General features: G+C 41.7%; 1 protein-coding gene across 5 annotated transcripts in view; it reads left to right on the top strand.

The window, feature by feature from the left end:
• mslnb (mesothelin b) overlaps positions 1-22,673 on the top strand; it is a 121,004-nt gene that overhangs the window by 11,921 nt on the left and 86,410 nt on the right. For all 5 annotated transcript variants that reach the window (XM_029740120.1, XM_029740117.1, XM_029740118.1 and 2 more), the window contains exons 2-10: positions 1,683-1,792; positions 3,487-3,505; positions 5,163-5,199; positions 7,187-7,309; positions 9,021-9,220; positions 13,439-13,539; positions 14,666-14,778; positions 20,347-20,616; positions 20,858-20,932. In XM_029740120.1, the coding sequence (XP_029595980.1) occupies positions 1,735-1,792; positions 3,487-3,505; positions 5,163-5,199; positions 7,187-7,309; positions 9,021-9,220; positions 13,439-13,539; positions 14,666-14,778; positions 20,347-20,616; positions 20,858-20,932 (996 nt within the window). In that variant the 5' untranslated portion in view covers positions 1,683-1,734. The remainder of the gene's footprint in view (positions 1-1,682; positions 1,793-3,486; positions 3,506-5,162; positions 5,200-7,186; positions 7,310-9,020; positions 9,221-13,438; positions 13,540-14,665; positions 14,779-20,346; positions 20,617-20,857; positions 20,933-22,673) is intronic.

The following is a 22,673-nucleotide window of genomic DNA, read 5'->3' as shown; positions in this document are numbered from 1 at the left end:
GGAGACTCCGGGCTGAGGAGCGTCGCTGGAGACTCCGGGCCGAGGAGCGTTGCTGGAGACTCCGGGCTGAGTAGCTTCGCTGGAGACTCCGGGCTGGGGAGCTTCGCTGGAGGCTCCGGGCTGGGGAGCGTCGCTGGAGGCTCCGAGCTGAGGAGTGTCGCTGGAGGCTCAGGGCTGAGGAGCGTCGCTGGAGGCCTCCTGCGTGGAGCTGGGACCGGTCTCCCCGGACTGGGGAGACTTACAGGAGATTGGGTGTGCAGAGCGGGCACGGGGCACACTGGGCCGTGGAGGCGCACCGGCGGTCTGGAACTCAGGGCAGGCACACCCCGTCCTGGCTGAGTGGTCACTGTAGCCCGGCACGGGCGGAGCGCTGGCGCAGGGCGAACTGGGCTGTGCTGTAGAGTGAGGGCTGCCGTGCGTAGAGCAGGGGCGGGGTAAGCTGGACCGAGGAGACGCACTGGTGGCCAGATGCGCTGCGCCTGCGCACTTCTCCCTGGCTGCCGGCCAACTCTCGCCCGGCAACGCTGCGGAGCCCTTACTGGCCGCACCGGACTGTGCGTGCGTATGGGCGACACCGTGCGCATTTCTGCGTAGCTCGGTGCTCTCCTTGTCACCCGCTCCCCACGGTAAGCACGGGGAGTTGGCTTAAGACTTCACCCTGACTCTGCCCAACTCCCTGTGTGCCCCCCCCAACATTTTTTGGGGGGCTGCCTCTCGCACTTGCCTTTGGGCCTATACAGCGTCTCATAATAGCGCCGCTCTGCCTTCGCTGCCTCCAGTTCCTCCCTCAGTTGCCGGTACTCCCCAGCCTGCCTCCAGGGTCCCTTTCCGTCTAAGATCTCCTCCCATGTCCACGACTCCAAATATTTCTGCTGCTGCTCCTTCTTCCGCTGCTTGGTCCTTTTTTGGTGGGTGGGTCTGTCATAGGCGTCGTAAGGATTGGACCAAGGCGCAGCGGGTAAAGTGCTCATCTTCTTAATTTATTTAAAGATAACACTTAAACAAAATAAACAAACAACGAAAAACAGTTCCATAAGGCTCCCAGGCTATACAGAAAATAACCACCCACAAAACACAAGTGAAATTAACACAACTAAATATGGCCTCCAATTAGAGACAACGACAACCAGCTGCCTCTAATTGGAGGTCGTTGCCAAAACCCCAACACAGAAATAGAAAACTAGATTTAAACATAGAAATAGAAAACATAGAACCTAAACCAAAAACACCAAAACACACAAAACAGACACCCCCTGCCACGCCCTGACCAACTACAATGACAAATAACTCCTTTTACTGGTCAGGACGTGACAGGTATTGTGATAATAACCTGTTCTCTTCTGTTCCTAGATCAGTGATATCTGTTTCCAGTTGACTCTATTATAGTAACCTGTTATAATACTAGTAACCTGTTATAGTGATAATAACCTGTTATAATGATAGTAACCTGTTATAGTGATAGTAACCTGTTATCTTCTGCTCCTAGATCAGTGATATCTGTTTCCAGTTGACTCTACTATAGTAACCTGTTATAATGATAGTAACCTGTTATTGTGATAATAACCTGTTATCTTCTGTTCCTAGATCAGTGATATCTGTTTCCAGTTGACTCTACTATAGTAACCTGTTATAATGATAGTAACCTGTTAAAGTGATAATAACCTGTTATCTTCTGTTCCTAGATCAGTGATATCTGTTTCCAGTTGACCCCATGACAGTCATTATCTCGTCATCATGAGATCACACCACCTCTTCCTCCTGATCTACCTCACAGCTCTCTGCTGCTTCTGGGGTAAGAACAGTAGAGTACATTAGAGTGCAGCATAATACAGTAGACAGCGAAATACAGTACAGAACAGTAGAGTAAAATAGAACACAGTAGAGTACAGTACATTACAGTACAGTAGAATACAGTAGACAGTAGAATACAGTATTGTAGTATAATACAGTAGAATACAGACAGTAGAATACAATAGAATAAAGTAGACAGCAGAGTACAGTATAATACAGCAGAGTACAGTAAAATACAGTAGACACTAGAGTACAGCAGAGTACAGTAAAATGCAGTAGAATACAGTAGACAGTAGATTACAGTAGAGTGTAGTATAATACAGTAGAATACAGACAGTAGAATACAGAGACAGCAGAGTAAAGTATGATACAGCAGAGTACAGTATAATACAGTAGACAATAGAGTACAGTATAATACAGTAGAGTACAGTAGACAGCAGAGTAAAGTATGATACAGCAGAGTACAGTATAATACAGTAGACAATAGAGTACAGGAGAGTACAGTATAATACAGTATAATACAGTAGGCAGTATAATACAGTAGAGTACAGTATAATACAGTAGAGTACAATAGACAGTAGAGTACAGTAGACAGTAGAGTACAGTATTATACAGTAGAGTACAGTATAATACAGTAGAGTACAGTAGAGTACAGTATAATGCAGTATAATGTAGTAGACAGTAGAGTACAGTATAATACAGTAGACAGTAGAGTACAGTATAATACAGTAGAGTACAGTATAATACAGTAGAGTACAGTATAATACAGTAGACAGCAGAGTACAGTATAATGCAGTATAATGTAGTAGACAGTAGAGTACATTATAATACAGTAGACAGTAGAGTACAGCAGAGTACAGTTTAATACAGTAGAGTACAGTAGACACCAGAGTACAAAGTTAGTACATTATAATACAGTAGCCAATAGAGTACATTATAATACAGTAGCCAGTGGAATACAGTAGAGTACAGTATAATACAGTAAATACAGTATAATAAAGTAGAAAACAGTACACAGTAGAATACAGTATAATACAGTAGTGAGCAGAGTACAGTAGAGTAATTCAGTCAGACAGCTGATGGGTGAGTACAGTAGAGTACAGTATGGTAGAGTACAGTATAGTAGAGTACAGTAGAATACAGTATAGTATAGTTCAGTAGACAGTACAGTAAAGTACTGTATAGTATAGTACAGTAGACAGTAAATTATAGTATAGTACAGTAGACAGTACTGTATAGTAGAGTACAGTAGAGTAGAGTACAGTAGAATACAGTATAGTATAGTTCAGTAGACAGTATAGTACAGTAAACAGTACTGTATAGTAGAGTACAGTAGAGTAGAGAGCAGGTCCACTGTACTCAAGGGCATGGTTAGGTTAACTGCTGCAAGTGTAAGTAAATGACATTTTAATGGATGCTGTTGCTTTTTATTACATAGAAAACCTGGATATTAGCATTGACATTTGTACATGTATTCCCCAGGTAGTAGCAGAGAGAGAGAGAGAGAGAGAGAGAGAGAGAGAGAGAGAGAGAGAGAGAGAGACAGAATAACAGTTAACAGTACTGTCAAATGAATTGGAAGAATTCAAGTTTTTATTCATTGCCCACAACTAATCACTTTCTTCTCAGTTTAAAGAAATTAAATAAACACATTCAATTATTAAACCAATAAATGATGTCATTGTCTTCCCACAGGAATATCAGATGCACAACGGTAAGTCATTGTCATCTGAGCCACATTCCAGTCCAGAATGAGGCCTATAACAAAAACAATATCACATTTACATGTCAAACTAAACCCATGTATTACACATGTACATGTCAAACTAAACCATGTATTACACATGTACATGTCAAACTAAACCATGTATTACACATGTACATGTCAAACTAAACCATGTATTACACATGTACATGTCAAACTAAACCCATGTATTACACATGTACATGTCAAACTAAACCCATGTATTACACATTTACATGTCAAACTAAACCATGTATTACACATGTACATGTCAAACTAAACCATGTATTACACATGTACATGTCAAACTAAACCATGTATTACACATGTACATGTCAAACTAAACCCATGTATTACACATGTACATGTCAAACTAAACCATGTATTACACATGTACATGTCAAACTAAACCATGTATTACACATGTACATGTCAAACTAAACCATGTATTACACATGTACATGTCAAACTAAACCATGTATTACACATGTACATGTCAAACTAAACCATGTATTACACATGTACATGTCAAACTAAACCATGTATTACACATGTACATGTCAAACTAAACCATGTATTACACATGTACATGTCAAACTAAACCATGTATTACACATGTACATGTCAAACTAAACCATGTATTACACATGTACATGTCAAACTAAACCATGTATTACACATGTACATGTCAAACTAAACCATGTATTACACATGTACATGTCAAACTAAACCATGTATTACACATGTACATGTCAAACTAAACCATGTATTACACATGTACATGTCAAACTAAACCATGTATTACACATGTACATGTCAAACTAAACCATGTATTACACATGTACATGTCAAACTAAACCCATGTATTACACATGTACATGTCAAACTAAACCATGTATTACACATGTACATGTCAAACTAAACCATGTATTACACATGTACATGTCAAACTAAACCATGTATTACACATGTACATGTCAAACTAAACCCATGTATTACACATGTACATGTCAAACTAAACCATGTATTACACATGTACATGTCAAACTAAACCCATGTATTACACATGTACATGTCAAACTAAACCATGTATTACACATGTACATGTCAAACTAAACCATGTATTACACATGTACATGTCAAACTAAACCATGTATTACACATGTACATGTCAAACTAAACCATGTATTACACATGTACATGTCAAACTAAACCATGTATTACACATGTACATGTCAAACTAAACCATGTATTACACATGTACATGCCAAACTAAACCCATGTATTACACATGTACATGTCAAACTAAACCATGTATTACACATGTACATGTCAAACTAAACCATGTATTACACATGTACATGTCAAACTAAACCATGTATTACACATGTACATGTCAAACTAAACCCATGTATTACACATTTATACATTTACATGTCAAACTTAACAATCACATCAGCTAAAGATTCTTTGAGGATTCTTTGGCGTAACTTTAGAACTCTAGAAGGTTCTCTGTGTCCTCATGATTCTTCTTCTATAGTCAGGCAGCTGAAATATGTAAAGAATTTTTCAGATGTTTTCTTTTGACTCTTTATGCTTCACCTCCCCTGCTGATGGAAACTTACAGAAATGAGACCTGCCATACACAAGAACTGTGTACTCAGGTGAGTGCGAGCATTCAACCTCTCCCTCACCCTCCACCCCCCTCTCTTTCTGTCTGCCCCACACCTCTCTCTCTCCCTCCCTCCCTCTCTCTCTCTCCCTCCCTCCCTCTCTCTCTCTTTCTCCATCCCTCTCTCTCTCTCCCTCCACTCCCACCCTCTCTCTCTCTCTACCCCATCTCACTTTATCTCTCTTCCCTTCTCCATCTGTTTCCCTTCTCCACCCCCCCCTCTCTTTCTGTCTGCCCCCCCCCCCTCTCTCTCTCTCTCTCTCTCTCTCTCTCTCCCTCTCTCTTTCCTTCCCTCCACCCCTCTCTCTCTCTCTCTCTCTCTCTCTCTCTCTCTCTCTCTCTCTGTCAATCCCCCACCTCTCTCACTTTCCCTTCCTCTCTCTCTTTCCCTCCCTCCATCCCTCTGTCTCTCTCATAAAAACATGTCTAACAAGGTAAAAGGTCAGAGTGATTCAGTAGAATCTAGACAGGTTTGACATGTTTGATATTTATGTAAGTCTCAGTAGCTGTACATCGACACGTGTGTGTCGTTCTTTGAACGTGTCATTTCTCCATTGATACCCATTGTGTGGACAGAGGGTCAAACACCTCTCTCATGTTAGTCTCTGAGGAAACGATATGTCCCAAATAGGACCCTATTCCCTATTTAGTGCACTACTGGTCAAAAGTGGTGCACTAAAGAGGGAATTAGGATGCCATTTGGGATACATACAAGTTTAGAAACGTCAACCAATAGTAATCCAGCATCAGATGAATCAGGTGTGTTAGTGCTGGGCTGGAACAATAGCCTGCCCTGACACCCTGTGGCCCTCAGGGACGACCAACAATCTAACTGATGCAGATATAGTAGGATGTAGCAGGAAACTACCAACAATCTAACTGATGCAGATATAGTAGGATGTAGCAGGAAACTACCAACAATCTAACTGATGCAGATATAGTAGGATGTAGCAGGAAACTACCAACAATCTAACTGATGCAGATATAGTAGGATGTAGCAGGAAACTACCAACAATCTAACTGATGCAGATATAGTAGGATGTAGCAGGAAACTACCAACAATCTAACTGATGCAGATATAGTAGGATGTAGCAGGAAACTACCAACAATCTAACTGGTGCAGATATAGTAGGATGTAGCAGGAAACTACCAACAATCTAACTGATGCAGATATAGTAGGATGTAGCAGGAAACTACCAACAATCTAACTGATGCAGATATAGTAGGATGTAGCAGGAAACTACCAACAATCTAACTGATGCAGATATAGTAGGATGTAGCAGGAAACTACCAACAATCTAACTGGTGCAGATATAGTAGGATGTAGCAGGAAACTACCAACAATCTAACTGGTGCAGATATAGTAGGATGTAGCAGGAAACTACCAACAATCTAACTGATGCAGATATAGTAGGAGGATGTAGCAGGAAACTACCAACAATCTAACTGGTGCAGATATAGTAGGATGTAGCAGGAAACGACCAACAATCTAACTGATGCAGATATAGTAGGATGTAGCAGGAAACTACCAACAATCTAACTGATGCAGATATAGTAGGATGTAGCAGGAAACTACCAACAATCTAACTGATGCAGATATAGTAGGATGTAGCAGGAAACTACCAACAATCTAACTGATGCAGATATAGTAGGATGTAGCAGGAAACTACCAACAATCTAACTGGTGCAGATATAGTAGGATGTAGCAGGAAACTACCAACAATCTAACTGGTGCAGATATAGTAGGATGTAGCAGGAAACTACCAACAATCTAACTGATGCAGATATAGTAGGATGTAGCAGGAAACTACCAACAATCTAACTGATGCAGATATAGTAGGATGTAGCAGGAAACTACCAACAATCTAACTGATGCAGATATAGTAGGATGTAGCAGGAAACTACCAACAATCTAACTGATGCAGATATAGTAGGATGTAGCAGGAAGTCATGATGTATCTGTTATTGTCCATCCCCAGGCTGGTGATCCTACCTCTAACTTCCTCCAGTGTGTGGGTCTGCCAGCTACAGACACAGGGAGAGACCACCTGCAGAACCTGAAGGACACCATTGATGCTGCCCTGGATGTCTACTCCTTCATGGTAGCTTGATACATCCCCAGACCTGAATTCAAATACTATCTGAAACGTTTCAAATGTACCGGAAAAATATATAAAACGCAACATGCAACATTGATTTTACTGCATTACAGTTCACATAAGGAAATAAGTCAATTGAAATAAATGCATTAGGCCCTAATCTATGGATTTCACATGACTTGGCAGGGGTGTAGCTATGGTTGGGCCTGGGAGGGCACAGGCCCACCCACTGGGGAGCTCGACCCAGCCAATCAGAAGGAGTTTTCTCTAACACAACGTTGGAATGTGGGTTATGATAGAGAAGTTAACATGCTATTCTCTAGCAACAGTTCTGGTGGACATTCCTGCAGTCAGCATACCAATTGCACACTCCCTCAAAACTTGAACGCACCTTATTTGATGGAATGTTGGCACGGATCGAGAACTTTAGAACTGATCTGAACATTCCGTCAGAGGAATGTTTGCGGTGTCATTTCTCAGCGACAGACATAATGGAAGTGACAGATGGGAAGAAATGATGAGTGATGTGAAGGATACAGTGAGGGGAAAAAAGTATTTGATCCCCTGCTGATTTTGTACGTTTGCCCACTGACAAAGAAATGATCAGTCTATCATTTTAACGGTAGGTTTATTTGAACAGTGAGAGACAGAATAACAACAAAAAAATCCAGAAAAACGCATGTGAAAAATGTTATAAAATGATTAGCATTTTTTTCAAATAATGGACGTTTTCAAAAAATAATAACTTAGAAATCCCGATGTGGCCCTCAAGCCAAAATGATTGCCCACCTCTGGTCTAACCCCCTCTCCAGAGATCCAGTCTATCCCAGACCCCAGTGTTAGGACTAGAGCTGGGTATCAGTGTAACCCTAACCCCTGTCTCCCCCTCTCCAGAGATCCAGTCTATCCCAGACCCCAGTGTTAGGACTAGAGCTCGGTATCAGTGTAACCCTATCCCCTGTCTCCCCCTCTCCAGAGATCCAGTCTATCCCAGACCCCAGTGTTAGGACTAGAGCTGGGTATCAGTGTAACCCTAACCCCTGTCTCCCCCTCTCCAGAGATCCAGTCTATCCCAGACCCCAGTGTTAGGACTAGAGCTGGGTATCAGTGTAACCCTAACCCCTGTCTCCCCCTCTCCAGAGATCCAGTCTATCCCAGACCCCAGTGTTAGGACTAGAGCTGGGTATCAGTGTAACCCTAACCCCTGTCTCCCCCTCTCCAGAGATCCAGTCTATCCCAGACCCCAGTGTTAGGACTAGAGCTGGGTATCAGTGTAACCCTAACCCCTGTCTCCCCCTCTCCAGAGATCCAGTCTATCCCAGACCCCAGTGTTAGGACTAGAGCTGGGTATCAGTGTAACCCTAACCTCTGTCTCCCCCTCTCCAGAGATCCAGTCTATCCCAGACCCCAGTGTTAGGACTAGAGCTCGGTATCAGTGTAACCCTATCCCCTGTCTCCCCCTCTCCAGAGATCCAGTCTATCCCAGACCCCAGTGTTAGGACTAGAGCTGGGTATCAGTGTAACCCAAACCCCTGTCTCCCCCTCTCCAGAGATCCAGTCTATCCCAGACCCCAGTGTTAGGACTAGAGCTGGGTATCAGTGTAACCCTAACCCCTGTCTCCCCCTCTCCAGAGATCCAGTCTATCCCAGACCCCAGTGTTAGGACTAGAGCTGGGTATCCGTGTAACCCTAACCCCTGTCTCCCCCTCTCCAGAGATCCAGTCTATCCCAGACCCCTGTGTTAGGACTAGAGCTGGGTATCAGTGTGAACCCAGAGGCAGAAGCCTACCAAGATGAGGACCTGATAAAAGTGTGGATGGAGGTGAAGCTGAAACCACTCCTCTCCAGCATCTCCAGAGGGTTCCTAACCTGCCTCAGCAACAAGAACTTCAGCTGCAACACCTACCAGACCATGTACTGACATTACTATATATAATATAACCTACCAGACCATGTTATAATATCACCTACCAGACCATGTTATAACATTACTATATATAATATCACCTTCCAGACCATGTTATAACATTACTATATATAATATCACCTACCAGACCATGTTATAACATTACTAAATATAATATAATATCACCTACCAGACCATGTTATAACATTACAATATATAATATCACCTACCAGACCATGTTATAATATCACCTACCAGACCATGTTATAACATTACAATATATAATATAATATCACCTACCAGACCATGTTATAATATCACCTACCAGACCATGTTATAACATTACTATATATAATATAATATCACCTACCAGACCATGTTATAACATTACTATATATAATATAATATCACCTACCAGACCATGTTATAATATCACCTACCAGACCATGTTATAATATCACCTACCAGACCATGTTATAATATCACCTACCAGACCATGTTATAACATTACTATATATAATATCACCTACCAGACCATGTTATAACATTACTATATATAATATAATATCACCTACCAGACCATGTTATAACATTACTATATATAATATAATATCACCTACCAGACCATGTTATAACATTACTATATATAATATCACCTACCAGACCATGTTATAATATCACCTACCAGACCATGTTATAACATTACTATATATAATATAAAATCACCTACCAGACCATGTTATAATATCACCTACCAGACCATGTTATAACATTACTATATATAATATAACCTACCAGACCATGTTATAACATCATCTACCAGACCATGTTATAATATCACCTACCAGACCATGTTATAACATTACTATATATAATATCACCTACCAGACCATGTTATAACATTACAATATATAATATAATATCACCTACCAGACCATGTTATAACATTACTATATATAATATCACCTACCAGACCATGTTATAACATTACTATATATAATATCACCTACCAGACCATGTTATAATATCACCTACCAGACCATGTTATAACATTACTATATATAATATAAAATCACCTACCAGACCATGTTATAATATCACCTACCAGACCATGTTATAACATTACTATATATAATATAACCTACCAGACCATGTTATAACATCATCTACCAGACCATGTTATAATATCACCTACCAGACCATGTTATAACATTACTATATATAATATCACCTACCAGACCATGTTATAACATTACAATATATAATATAATATCACCTACCAGACCATGTTATAACATTACTATATATAATATCACCTACCAGACCATGTTATAACATTACTATATATAATATAATATCACCTACCAGACCATGTTATAATATCACCTACCAGACCATGTTATAACATGACTATATATAATATAATATCACCTACAAGACCATGTTATAACATTACTATATATAATATAATATCACCTACCAGACCATGTTATAACATTACTATATATAATATCACCTACCAGACCATGTTATAACATTACTATATATAACATAATATCACCTACCAGACCATATTATAACATTACTATATATAACATAATATCGCCTACCAGACCATGTTATAACATTACTATATATAATATAATATCACCTACCAGACCATGTTATAACATTACTATATATAATAAAATATCGCCTACCAGACCATGTTATAACATTACTATATATAATATAATATCACCTACCAGACCATGTTATAACATTACTATATATAACATAATATCACCTACCAGACCATGTTATAACATTACTATATATAATATAATGTCACCTACCAGACCATGTTATAACATTACTATATATAATATAATATCACATACCAGACCATGTTATAATATTACTATATATAATATCACCTACCAGACCATGTTATAATATCACCTACCAGACCATGTACTAACATTACTATATATAACATAATATCACCTACCAGACCATGTTATAACATTACTATATATAACATAATATCACCTACCAGACCATGTTATAACATTACTATATATAACATAATATCACCTACCAGACCATGTTATAACATTACTATATATAATATAATGTCACTTACCAGACCATGTTATAATATCACCTACCAGACCATGTTATAACATTACAATATATAATATAACCTACCAGACCATGTTATAATATCACCTACCAGACCATGTTATAATATCACCTACCAGACCATGTTATAACATGACTATATATAATATAATATCACCTACCAGACCATGTTATAATATCACCTACCAGACCATGTTATAACATGACTATATATAATATAATATCACCTACCAGACCATGTTATAATATCACCTACCAGACCATGTTATAACATGACTATATATAATATAATATCATCTACCAGACCATGTTATAATATCACCTACCAGACCATGTTATAACATTACTATATATAATATAATATCACCTACCAGACCATGTTATAACATTACTATATATAACATAATATCACCTACCAGACCATGTTATAACATTACTATATATAATATAATATCACCTACCAGACCATGTTATAACATTACTATATATAACATAATATCACCTACCAGACCATGTTATAATATCACCTACCAGACCATGTTATAACATTACTATATATAATATAATATCACCTACCAGACCATGTTATAATATCACCTACCAGACCATGTTATAACATGACTATATATAATATCACCTACCAGACCATGTTATAACATGACTATATATAATATCACCTACCAGACCATGTTATAATATCACCTACCAGACCATGTTATAACATGACTATATATAATATCACCTACCAGACCATGTTCTAACATTACTATATATAATATAATATCACCTACCAGACCATGTTATAACATCACCTACCAGACCATGTTATAACATTACTATATATAATATCACCTACCAGACCATGTTATAACATGACTATATATAATATAATATCACCTACCAGACCATGTTATAATATCACCTACCAGACCATGTTATAACATTACTATATATAATATAATATCACCTACCAGACCATGTTATAATATCACCTACCAGACCATGTTATAACATTACTATATATAATATCACCTACCAGACCATGTTATAACATTACTATATATAATATAATATCACCTACCAGACCATGTTATAACATTACTATATATAATATAATGTCACCTACCAGACCATGTTATAACATTACTATATATAATATAATATCACCTACCAGACCATGGTATAATATCACCTACCAGACCATGTTATAACATTACTATATATAATATAATATCACCTACCAGACCATGTTATAACATTACTATATATAATATAATATCACCTACCAGACCATGTTATAACATCACCTACCAGACCATGTTATAACATTACTATATATAATATAATATCACCTACCAAACCATGTTATAATATCACCTACCAGACCATGTTATAACATCACCTACCAGACCATGCTATAACATTACTATATATAATATAATATCACCTACCAGACCATGTTATAACATTACTATATATAATATAATATCACCTACCAGACCATGTTATAATATCACCTACCAGACCATGTATTACAGTAGTGAGGAAACCCTGCATGTTGTAGTAGACAACTCAGCCTTTCTCTTCCTTTATCGTATGTCTTCCTAAACTAAAACTATATAATCCTTATCCTTATAAAATCATTCAATATGTACTATAGACTAGTTCTAAAGGACTGGACACACGCAGAGGGAATCCCCTCTCTACACAGTCTACTGAGACACCTGCTGCTGACTGCATGTCATGACAATCTCAACATTCTCTATTTCTCTCTCTCTCTGGCTCCCTTTCCCTCCCTCCATCCCCCTTCCTTCCTTCCTTCCTTCCTTCCTTCCTTCCTTCCTTCCTTCCTTCCTTCCTTCCTTCCTTCCTTCCTTCCTTCCTTCCTTCCTTCCTTCCTTCCTTCCTTCCTTCCTTCCTCTCTCTCTCTCTCTCTATCTCTCCTTCCTCTCTCTCTCTCTCTCTCTATCTCTGACTCTCTCAACCTCTCCCTCTATCCATCCTCCTTCCTCTCTCCTTCCTCTCTCTCTCTCTCTCTCTCTCTCTCCCTCTCTCTCTCTCCCTCCATTCTTCTCCATCCCCTATTCTCTCTCTGTCTCCAGGGTGGAGGAGTTGAGTGATCATTTCTCAGAGATGGATCCGGTCAGACAGAGGTGGATCTATATGTTCTTCATGTACCCTTTCCTGTCTGGGGAGAGAGCAGGTACAACTTAACACCTTTATAACATGACATAACTACCAGTGACAGCTCATAACATGTTCATAACAGTTCTTCATGTACCCCTTCCTGTCCGGGGAGAGAGCAGGTACAGCTTAACATCTATATAACATGACATAACTACCAGTGACAGCTCATAACATGTTCATAACAGTTCTTTATGTACCCCTCCCTGTCCGGGGAACGAGCAGGTAAAATGTAACACCTTTATAACACATGACAGCTCATAACATGTTCATAACAGTTCTATAGGTAGCACTTCCTCTCTGAGCAGTCGGTATAAGGCTCAAACATAACCCAGGGGTGGACAGCATTACTCCTGGAGAGCTACTGGGTGTGCAGGCTTTTGCTCCAGACCAACACAAACACACCTGGCCCAGCTGATTAGGGGAGGTCCAGTCCAACCCAAACACACCTGGTCCAGCTGATTAGGAGATGTCCAGTCCAACACAAACACACCTGGTCCAGCTGATTAGGAGATGTCCAGTCCAAAACAAACACACCTGGTCCAGCTGATTAGGAGAGGTCCAACACAAACACACCTGGTCCAGCTGATTAGGAGATGTCCAGTCCAACACAAACACACCTGGTCCAGCTGATTAGGAGATGTCCAGTCCAACACAAACACACCTGGTCCAGCTGATTAGGAGAGGTCCAACACAAACACACCTGGTCCAGCTGATTTGGAGAGGTCCAGTCCAACACAAACACACCTGGTCCAGCTGATTAGGAGATGTCCAGTCCAACACAAACACACCTGGTCCAGCTGATTAGGAGAGGTCCAACACAAACACACCTGGTCCAGCTGATTTGGAGAGGTCCAGTCCAACACAAACACACCTGGTCCAGCTGATTTGGAGAGGTCCAGTCCAACACAAACACACCTGGTCCAGCTGATTAGGGGAGGTCCAGACCAACCTGGTCCAGCTGATTAGGAGAGGTCCAGTCCAACACAAACACACCTGGTTCAGCTGATCAAGGTCCAGCTGATTAGGAGAACCAGGTGTCCTAGACCAAGAGAAGGGATGGAAAGGCCATCGACCAACCCAGAAACCCTTATGACATGACATAACAATGCCTCCAACAGCTCATAACTCTTCTCTGTGTGCAGGCTGTGTGAGGCCAGGGGAGAACAGTGAGGACTGGCTGATCAGAAACTTTGGCTCGTTTAAAGCCGTCGCTCGTATGAGGGACTTCACAGCCCTCAACATGGTCTTTAGTGGGGTGAGTTACACCACTGAGAAACCGTTGACTCGGCACGAACTCTCGCTATCTTTCTTCTCCTCTATCTCCCTTTCCTCATTCTATCTCTCCTCCCTCCCTCATCATCATACTAAGAAACCTATGTCTTACAAAGTCTCTATCTCTCTCTCTCTCTCTTTATCCTCTCTCTCTCTCTCTGTCCTCCTCTCTTTCCTCCTGTCGTGTCTTTGAGCACCATTAAACTGAAGACATGTTTATCAAAATAACTCCCTGTAATTATTATCACGCGATTAAACTGATTAATCGTTTAACTATAATTAACTAGGAGATCGGGGCACCAAGGAAAATATTCAGATTACAAAGTTATAATTTTCCTTATATAACTTTCCTATATTATAACATTTTATATTATATGATATTATAGTATAGGCCGATTATCTTCTGGTTTAAATGGTGTATTTTACCTCGCGTCCAGTCTCATTCCAAATGTCGTAAATTGTTGTATCTGCACGAATCCAGCCTTTACTAAAGTCATCCATACATCAATTGTCTTAAAATCATTTATTTACTAAACTAAGTAATTCACAGAAAGCAAACAAACAGTAGTTATCGTCACAAAGAATTGGTATAGTACTGTGCCCTAGTGGGCTAAACCGGCATGGCGGCCTGTTAAACAAAGGGTCATAAAGGGCAGCTGAGAAGACACTACAGAGTTGATAAATATTAACAATTGATATGCTAATCCTTTGCGCATGAACGCTCACTCATTCGGGAACAATTGCAATCAATATATATTTACGCTCAGTGTGTCATCGGGATCCTTGTTGGAGAGTTTTTGTCCTGTTGGAGAGTTTTTGTCCTGTTCTCTCTCTCTCTCTCGGTTAGAATGGATCTTTCAAAGCAACATTCATTAATGTCGTTATAGAATGGATGTTTTGTCGGTCTTCGCGTTCAATGATATAATTTCTAGCTGCAGACTATTAATTAATATCAAAGACTTGTTATTATTCTGTCGGTCTCGATAGTCTAAAAGTTTAACCATGTGGTATAGTTAACTTTCAGTAGAGGAGTTGGATGGTCAAACCTTGGCTCTCTCTCCTGAGGTAAGCTGGTCTGAAGAAAGTAAATCAGGGTGGGGTTTTATACGTGAACATAGAACAGGCTTGTCACATGATGCCTGGTCCTGTCTGTGTCCCTGGGGGGCGTGCCGATGACTGATTTAAGCTTTGAACAGAAATACATTCTATCACATTAACATCAGTACATAGCATCTCAACGTATTACAAATAGCTTTATCCTTATTAATACATTTTATACAACCATTTAGATGCAAGTCCCATAGCTGAGGCTATTATATAAACAGTTTTATGGTAATATGGCTATATCGTCTCTTCTGAGTATCACAAAATTGTACCAAGCGGACCAGTTCGTAGCTGGATTCTTCACCAATCTTTTATACCTTCTCCAGAACATAAATGTTGTTCGGTTCCCCAATTCTGTGAGTTGGAAGAATTTCCTGTGTCTCTCTATGAAACCCCTCTGTGTCTCAACTGGGCCAGGCGGCAGGACATTTCCTTTGGAATTTACGACCGTTTTCTCAGGGCCTGGGTAGGGAGAGGTAGGTAGGGGGATGGTGCAAGGGGGAGGGGGTCAACTGTGCTCCCTGTTCCCAGAGAGAGGGCAGCGTCATGACACTCCACTCTCTCTCTCTCTCTCTCTCTCTCTCTCTGTCTCCGTTCTCCCCTACCCTCCCATCTCTTCTCTCTCTTAAAAAAAAGTGTTAACATGGTTCAATCAAGTAACACTGTTAGCAATCATAGCAAGGAAGTAAAACCAAAAAAGAGAATCCAAAAAGACAGCGAACCAAGACCACTGAAACATACTGGTGGTCTCTCTCTGTCTCTCACTGAAACATACTGGTGGTCTCTCTCTCTCCCTCTCTCTCTCTCTCACTGAAACATACTGGTGGTCTCTCTCTCTCTCACTGAAACATACTGGTGGTCTCTCTCTGTCTCTCACTTAAACATACTGGTGGTCTCTCTCTCTCTCTCTCTCTCTCTCTCTCTCTCTCTCTCTCTCTCTCTCTCTCTCTCTCTCTCACTGAAACATACTGGTGGTCTCTCTCTCTGTCTCTCTCTCACTGAAACATACTGATGGTCTCTCTCGCTCTCTGTCACTGAGACATACTGGTGGTCTCTCTCTGTCTCTCTCTCTGTCTCTCTCACTGAAACATACTGGTGGTCTCTCTCTGTCTCTCACTGAAACATACTGGTGGTGTCTCTCTGTCTCTCTCTGTCTCTCTCTCTCACTGAAACATACTGGTGGTCTCTCTCTGTCTCTCTCTCTCTCTCACTGAAACATACTGGTGGTCTCTGTCTCTCTCTCTCACTGAAACATACTGATGGTCACTCTATCTCTGTCTCTCTCTCTCACTGAAACATACTGGTGGTCTCGCTCTCTCTCTGTCTCTTACTGAAACATACTGGTGGTCTCTCTCTATCTCTCTCTCTCTCTCTCTGTCTCTCACTGAAACATACTGGTGGTCTCTCTCTGTCTCTCACTGAAACATACTGGTGGTCTCTCTCTGTCTCTCTCTCTCTCTGTCTCTCACTGAAACATACTGGTGGTCTCTCTCTGTCTCTCACTGAAACATACTGGTGGTCTCTCTCTGTCTCTCACTGAAACATACTGGTGGTCTCTCTCTGTCTCTCACTGAAACATACTGATGGTCTCTCTCTGTCTCTCACTGAAACATACTAGTGGTCTCACTCTGTCTCTCTCTCTCTCTGTCTCTCTCTGTCTCTCACTGAAACATACTGGTGGTCTCTCTCTCTGTCTCTCTCTCACTGAAACATACTGATGGTGACTCTATCTGTCTCTCTCTCACTGAAACATACTGGTGGTCTCGCTCTCTCTCTGTCTCTTACTGAAGCATACTGGTGGTCTCTCTCTGTCTCTCACTGAAACATACTGGTGGTCTCTCTCTGTCTCTCTCTCTGTCTCTCTCACTGAAACATACTGGTGGTCTCTCTCTGTCTCTCTCTCTCTCTCTCTCTCTCTCACTGAAACATACTGGTGGTCTCTCTCTGTCTCTCTCTCTCTCTCTGTCTGTCTCTCACTGAAACATACTGGTGGTCTCTCTCTGTCTCTCACTGAAACATACTGGTGGTCTCTGTCTCTCACTGAAACATACTGGTGGTCTCTCTCTGTCTCTCACTGAAACATACTGATGGTCTCTCTCTGTCTCTCACTGAAACATACTGGTGGTCTCACTCTGTCTCTCTCACTCTGTTTCTCACTGAAACATACTGGTGGTCTCTCTCTGTCTCTAACTGAAACATACTGGTGGTCTCTCTCTGTCTCTCACTGAAACATACTGGTGGTCTCTCTCTCTCTCTGTCTGTCTCTCTCTCACTGAAACATACTGGTGGTCTCTCTCTCTCTGTCTGTCTCTCTCTCACTGAAACATACTGCTGGTCTCTCTCTGTCTCTCACTGAAACATACTGGTGGTCTCTCTCTCTCTCTCTGTCTCTCTCTCACTGAAACATACTGGTGGTCTCTCTCTGTCTCTCACTGAAACATACTAGTAGTCTCTCTCTGTCTCTCTCTGTCTCTCACTGAAACATACTGGTGGTCTCTCTCTGTCTCTCTCTAACTGAAACATACTGGTGATCTCTCTCTGTCTCTCTCTAACTGAAACATACTGGTGGTCTCGCTCTGTCTCGCCGTCACTGAAACATACTTGTGGTCTCTCTCTGTCTCTCTCTGTCAGTGAAACATACTGGTGGTCTTTCTCTGTTTCTCACTGAAACATACTGGTGGTCTCTCTTTGTCTCTCTCTAACTGAAACATACTGGTGGTCTCGCTCTGTCTCTCACTGAAACATACTGGTGGTCTCTCTCTGTCTCTCTCTCTCTCTCTGTCTCTCACTGAAAGATACTGGTGGTCTCTCTCTGTCTCTCACTGAAACATACTGGTGGTCTCTCTCTGTCTCTCACTGAAACATACTGGTGGTCTCTCTCTCTCTCTCTCTCTCTCTCTCTCTCTCACTGAAACATACTGATGGTCTCTCTCTGTCTGTCTGTCTGTCTCTCTCTCTCTCTCTCTCTCTCTCTCTCTCTCACTGAAACATACTGGTGGTCTCTCTCTCTCTCTCTCTCTCACTGAAACATACTGGTGGTCTCTCTCTCTCTCTCTCTCTCTCTCTCTCTCTCTCTCTCTCACTGAAACATACTGGTGGTCTCTCTCTGTCTCTCTCTCTCTCTCTGTCTCTCACTGAAAGATACTGGTGGTCTCTCTCTGTCTCTAACTGAAACATGCTGGTGGTCTCTCTCTGTCTCTAACTGAAACATACAGGTGGTCTCTCTCTGTCTCTCACTGAAACACACTGGTGGTCTTACTCTGTCTCTCTCTCTCTCTCTGTCTCTCTCTGTCTCTCACTGAAACATACTGGTGGTCTCTCTCTCTGTCTCTCTCTCACTGAAACATACTGATGGTCTCTCTCTGTCTCTCACTGAAACATACTGGTGGTCTCACTCTGTCTCTCTCTCTCTCACTGAAACATACTGGTGGTCTCTCTCTGTCTCTCACTGAAACATACTGGTGGTCTCTCTCTCTCTCTCTCTCTCTAACTGAAACATACTGGTGGTCTCTCTCTGTCTCTAACTGAAACATACTAGTGGTCTCTCTCTGTCTCTAACTGAAACCTACTGGTGGTCTCTCTCTCTCTCTCTCTCTCTCTCTCTCTCTCTCTCACTGAAACATACTGATGGTCTCTCTCTGTCTGTCTGTCTGTCTCTCTCTCTCTCTCTCTCTCTCTCTCTCTCTCTCTCACTGAAACATACTGGTGGTCTCTCTCTCTCTCTCTCTCTCACTGAAACATACTGGTGGTCTCTCTCTCTCACTGAAACATACTGGTGGTCTCTCTCTCTCTCTCTCTCTCTCTCTCTCTCTCTCTCTCTCTCTCACTGAAACATACTGGTTTTCTCTCTCTCTCACCGAAACATACTGATGGTCTTTCTCTCTCTGTCTCTCTCTAACTGAAACATACTGGTGGTCTCTCTCTCTCTCTCTCTCTCTCTCTCTAACTGAAACATACTGATGGTCTCTCTCTCTCTGTCTCTCTCTAACTGAAACATACTGGTGGTCTCTCTCTGTCTCTAACTGAAACATACAGGTGGTCTCTCTCTCTCTCTAACTGAAACATACTGGTGGTCTCTCTCTCTCTCTCTCTCTCTCTCTCTCACTGAAACATACTGGTTTTCTCTCTCTCTCACCGAAACATACTGATGGTCTTTCTCTCTCTGTCTCTCTCTAACTGAAACATACTGGTGGTCTCTCTCTCTCTCTCTCTCTCTCTCTAACTGAAACATACTGATGGTCTCTCTCTCTCTCTGTCTCTCTCTAACTGAAACATACTGGTGGTCTCTCTCTGTCTCTAACTGAAACATACAGGTGGTCTCTCTCTCTCTCTAACTGAAACATACTGGTGGTCTCTCTCTGTCTCTCTCTAACTGAAACATACTGGTGGTCTCTCTCTCTCTTTCTCTAACTGAGACATACTGGTGGTCTGTCTCTGTCTCTTTTAGCTGGAGGTGCTACACCTGTTAACTCTGGAGCAGAAGGCAGAGTTGTTGTTGCATCCGGAGGTGGAGGGACTGGAGAATGGAACCCTGAGTCTGGTGTTCCACACCCTGATGACAGAGGTCCACCCCCCCATGGAGAACTCCACCTGGACCACACCAGGGTACCCCAGCCCCATCTACCCCCCATCCTACACCCCAGCGTACCCACCCAGACCCACGTCGGACGACCAATACTCACCCCGACCCCCCTCACCCCAGGAGAGCCTTCGAGAGGTAGGCCTTATGTCCCAAATGGCACCTTATTCCCTACATAGGCCTATACTCTGGTCAACAGTATTGTTCTACATAGGGAATAGGATGCCATTCTGGTCTACAGTAGTGCACTATATAGGGAATAGGGTGCCATTTGAGATGCAACCCTCCCAGAGTAGAGCATTAATAAACCATAATCAAACAGAAGTGATACGTCAGTAGGTAGAGAAAATTATAATTGTCTGATTCTGTCCAATCCCAGGTGGTGAACGGGTTCATGGGGGTCTTCAGGCCTTTCGGAAGCTTCGTCAGGGAGTTTGTGTCGCTCACGCACAAAGTAACCACACATACACACACACACACATACACACACACATTTTCTATCTAGGATAGAACAGGAACTACTTACAATCTACCATCTATTGAGGCCCTGTCTTTACCATTCCTCACTGCCTTCTATTGAGGCCCTGTCTTTACCATTCCTCACTGCCTCCTATTGAGGCCCTGTCTTTACCATTCCTCACTGCCTCCTATTGAGGCCCTGTCTTTACCATTCCTCACTGCCTTCTATTTTATTTTGTTTTATTTTTATTTCACCTTTATTTAACCAGGTAGGCTAGTTGAGAACAAGTTCTCATTTGCAACTGCGACATGGCCAAGATAAAGCGTAGCAATTCGACACATACAACAACACAGAGTTACACATGGAATAAACAAAACATACAGTCAATAATACAGTAGAACGAAAGAAAACAAAAAGTCTATATACAGTGAGTGCAAATGAGGTAAGTTAAGGCAATAAATAGGCCATGGTGGCGAAGTAATTACAATATAGCAATTAAACACTGGAATGGTAGATGTGCAGAAGATGAATGTGCAAGTAGAGATACTGGGGTGCAAAGGAGCAAGATAATTAAATAAACACAGTATGGGGATGAGGTAGGTAGATAGATGGGCTGTTTACAGATGGGCTATGTACAGATGCAGTGATCTGTGAGCTACTCTGACAGCTGGTGCTTAAAGCTAGTGAGGGAGATATGAGTCTCCAGCTTCAGAGATTTTTGCAGTTCGTTTCAGTCATTGGCAGCAGAGAACTGGAAGGAAAGATGACCAAAGGAGGAATTGGCTTTGGGGGTGACCAGTGAGATATACCTGCTGGAGCGTGTGCTACGAGTGGGTGCTGCTATGGTGACCAGTGAGCTGAGATAAGGCGGGGCTTTACCTAGCAGAGACTTGTAGATAACCTGTAGCCAGTGGATTTGGCGACGAGTATGAAGCGAGGGCCAACCAACGAGAGCGTACAGGTCGCAATGGTGGGTAGTGTATGGGGCTTTGGTGACAAAATGGATGGCATTGTGATAGACTGCATCCAGTTTGTTGAGTAGAGTGTTGGAGGCTATTTTATAGATGACATTACCGAAGTCGAGGATCGGTAGGATGGTCAGTTTTACGAGGGTGTGTTTGGCAGCATGAGTGAAGGATGCTTTGTTGCGATATAGGAAGCCGATTCTAGATTTAATTTTGGATTGGAGATGCTTAATGTGAGTCTGGAAGGAGAGTTTACAGTCTAACCAGACACCTAGGTGTTTGTAGTTGTCCACATATTCTAAGTCAGAGCCGTCCAGAGTAGTGATGCTGGACGGGCAAGCAGGTGCGGGCAGTGATCGATTGAATAGCATGCATTTAGTTTTACCTGCATTTAAGAGCAGTTGGAGGCCACGGAAGGAGAGTTGTATGGCATTGAAGCTCGTCTGGAGGTTAGTTAACACAGTGTCCAAAGAGGGGCCAGAAGTATACAGAATGGTGTCATCTGTGTAGAGGTGGATCAGAGAATCACCAGCAGCAAGAGCAACATCCTTGATGTATACAGAGAAGAGAGTCGGCCCGAGAATTGAACCCTGTGGCACACCCATAGAGACTGACAGAGGTACGGACAGCAGGCCCTCCGATTTGACACACTGACCTCTATCAGAGAAGTAGTTGGTAAACCAGGCGAGGCAATCATTTGAGAAACCAAGGCTGTCAAGTCTGCCAATAAGAATGTGGTGATTGACAGAGTTGAAAGCCTTGGCCAGGTC

The sequence above is a fragment of the Salmo trutta genome, chromosome 38, assembly GCF_901001165.1.
Source record: "Salmo trutta chromosome 38, fSalTru1.1, whole genome shotgun sequence".
Taxonomy (NCBI): Eukaryota; Metazoa; Chordata; class Actinopteri; order Salmoniformes; family Salmonidae; genus Salmo; species Salmo trutta.
The sequence above is the reverse complement of the archived record's forward strand: the minus strand, read 5'-3'. Positions and strand labels throughout refer to the sequence as shown.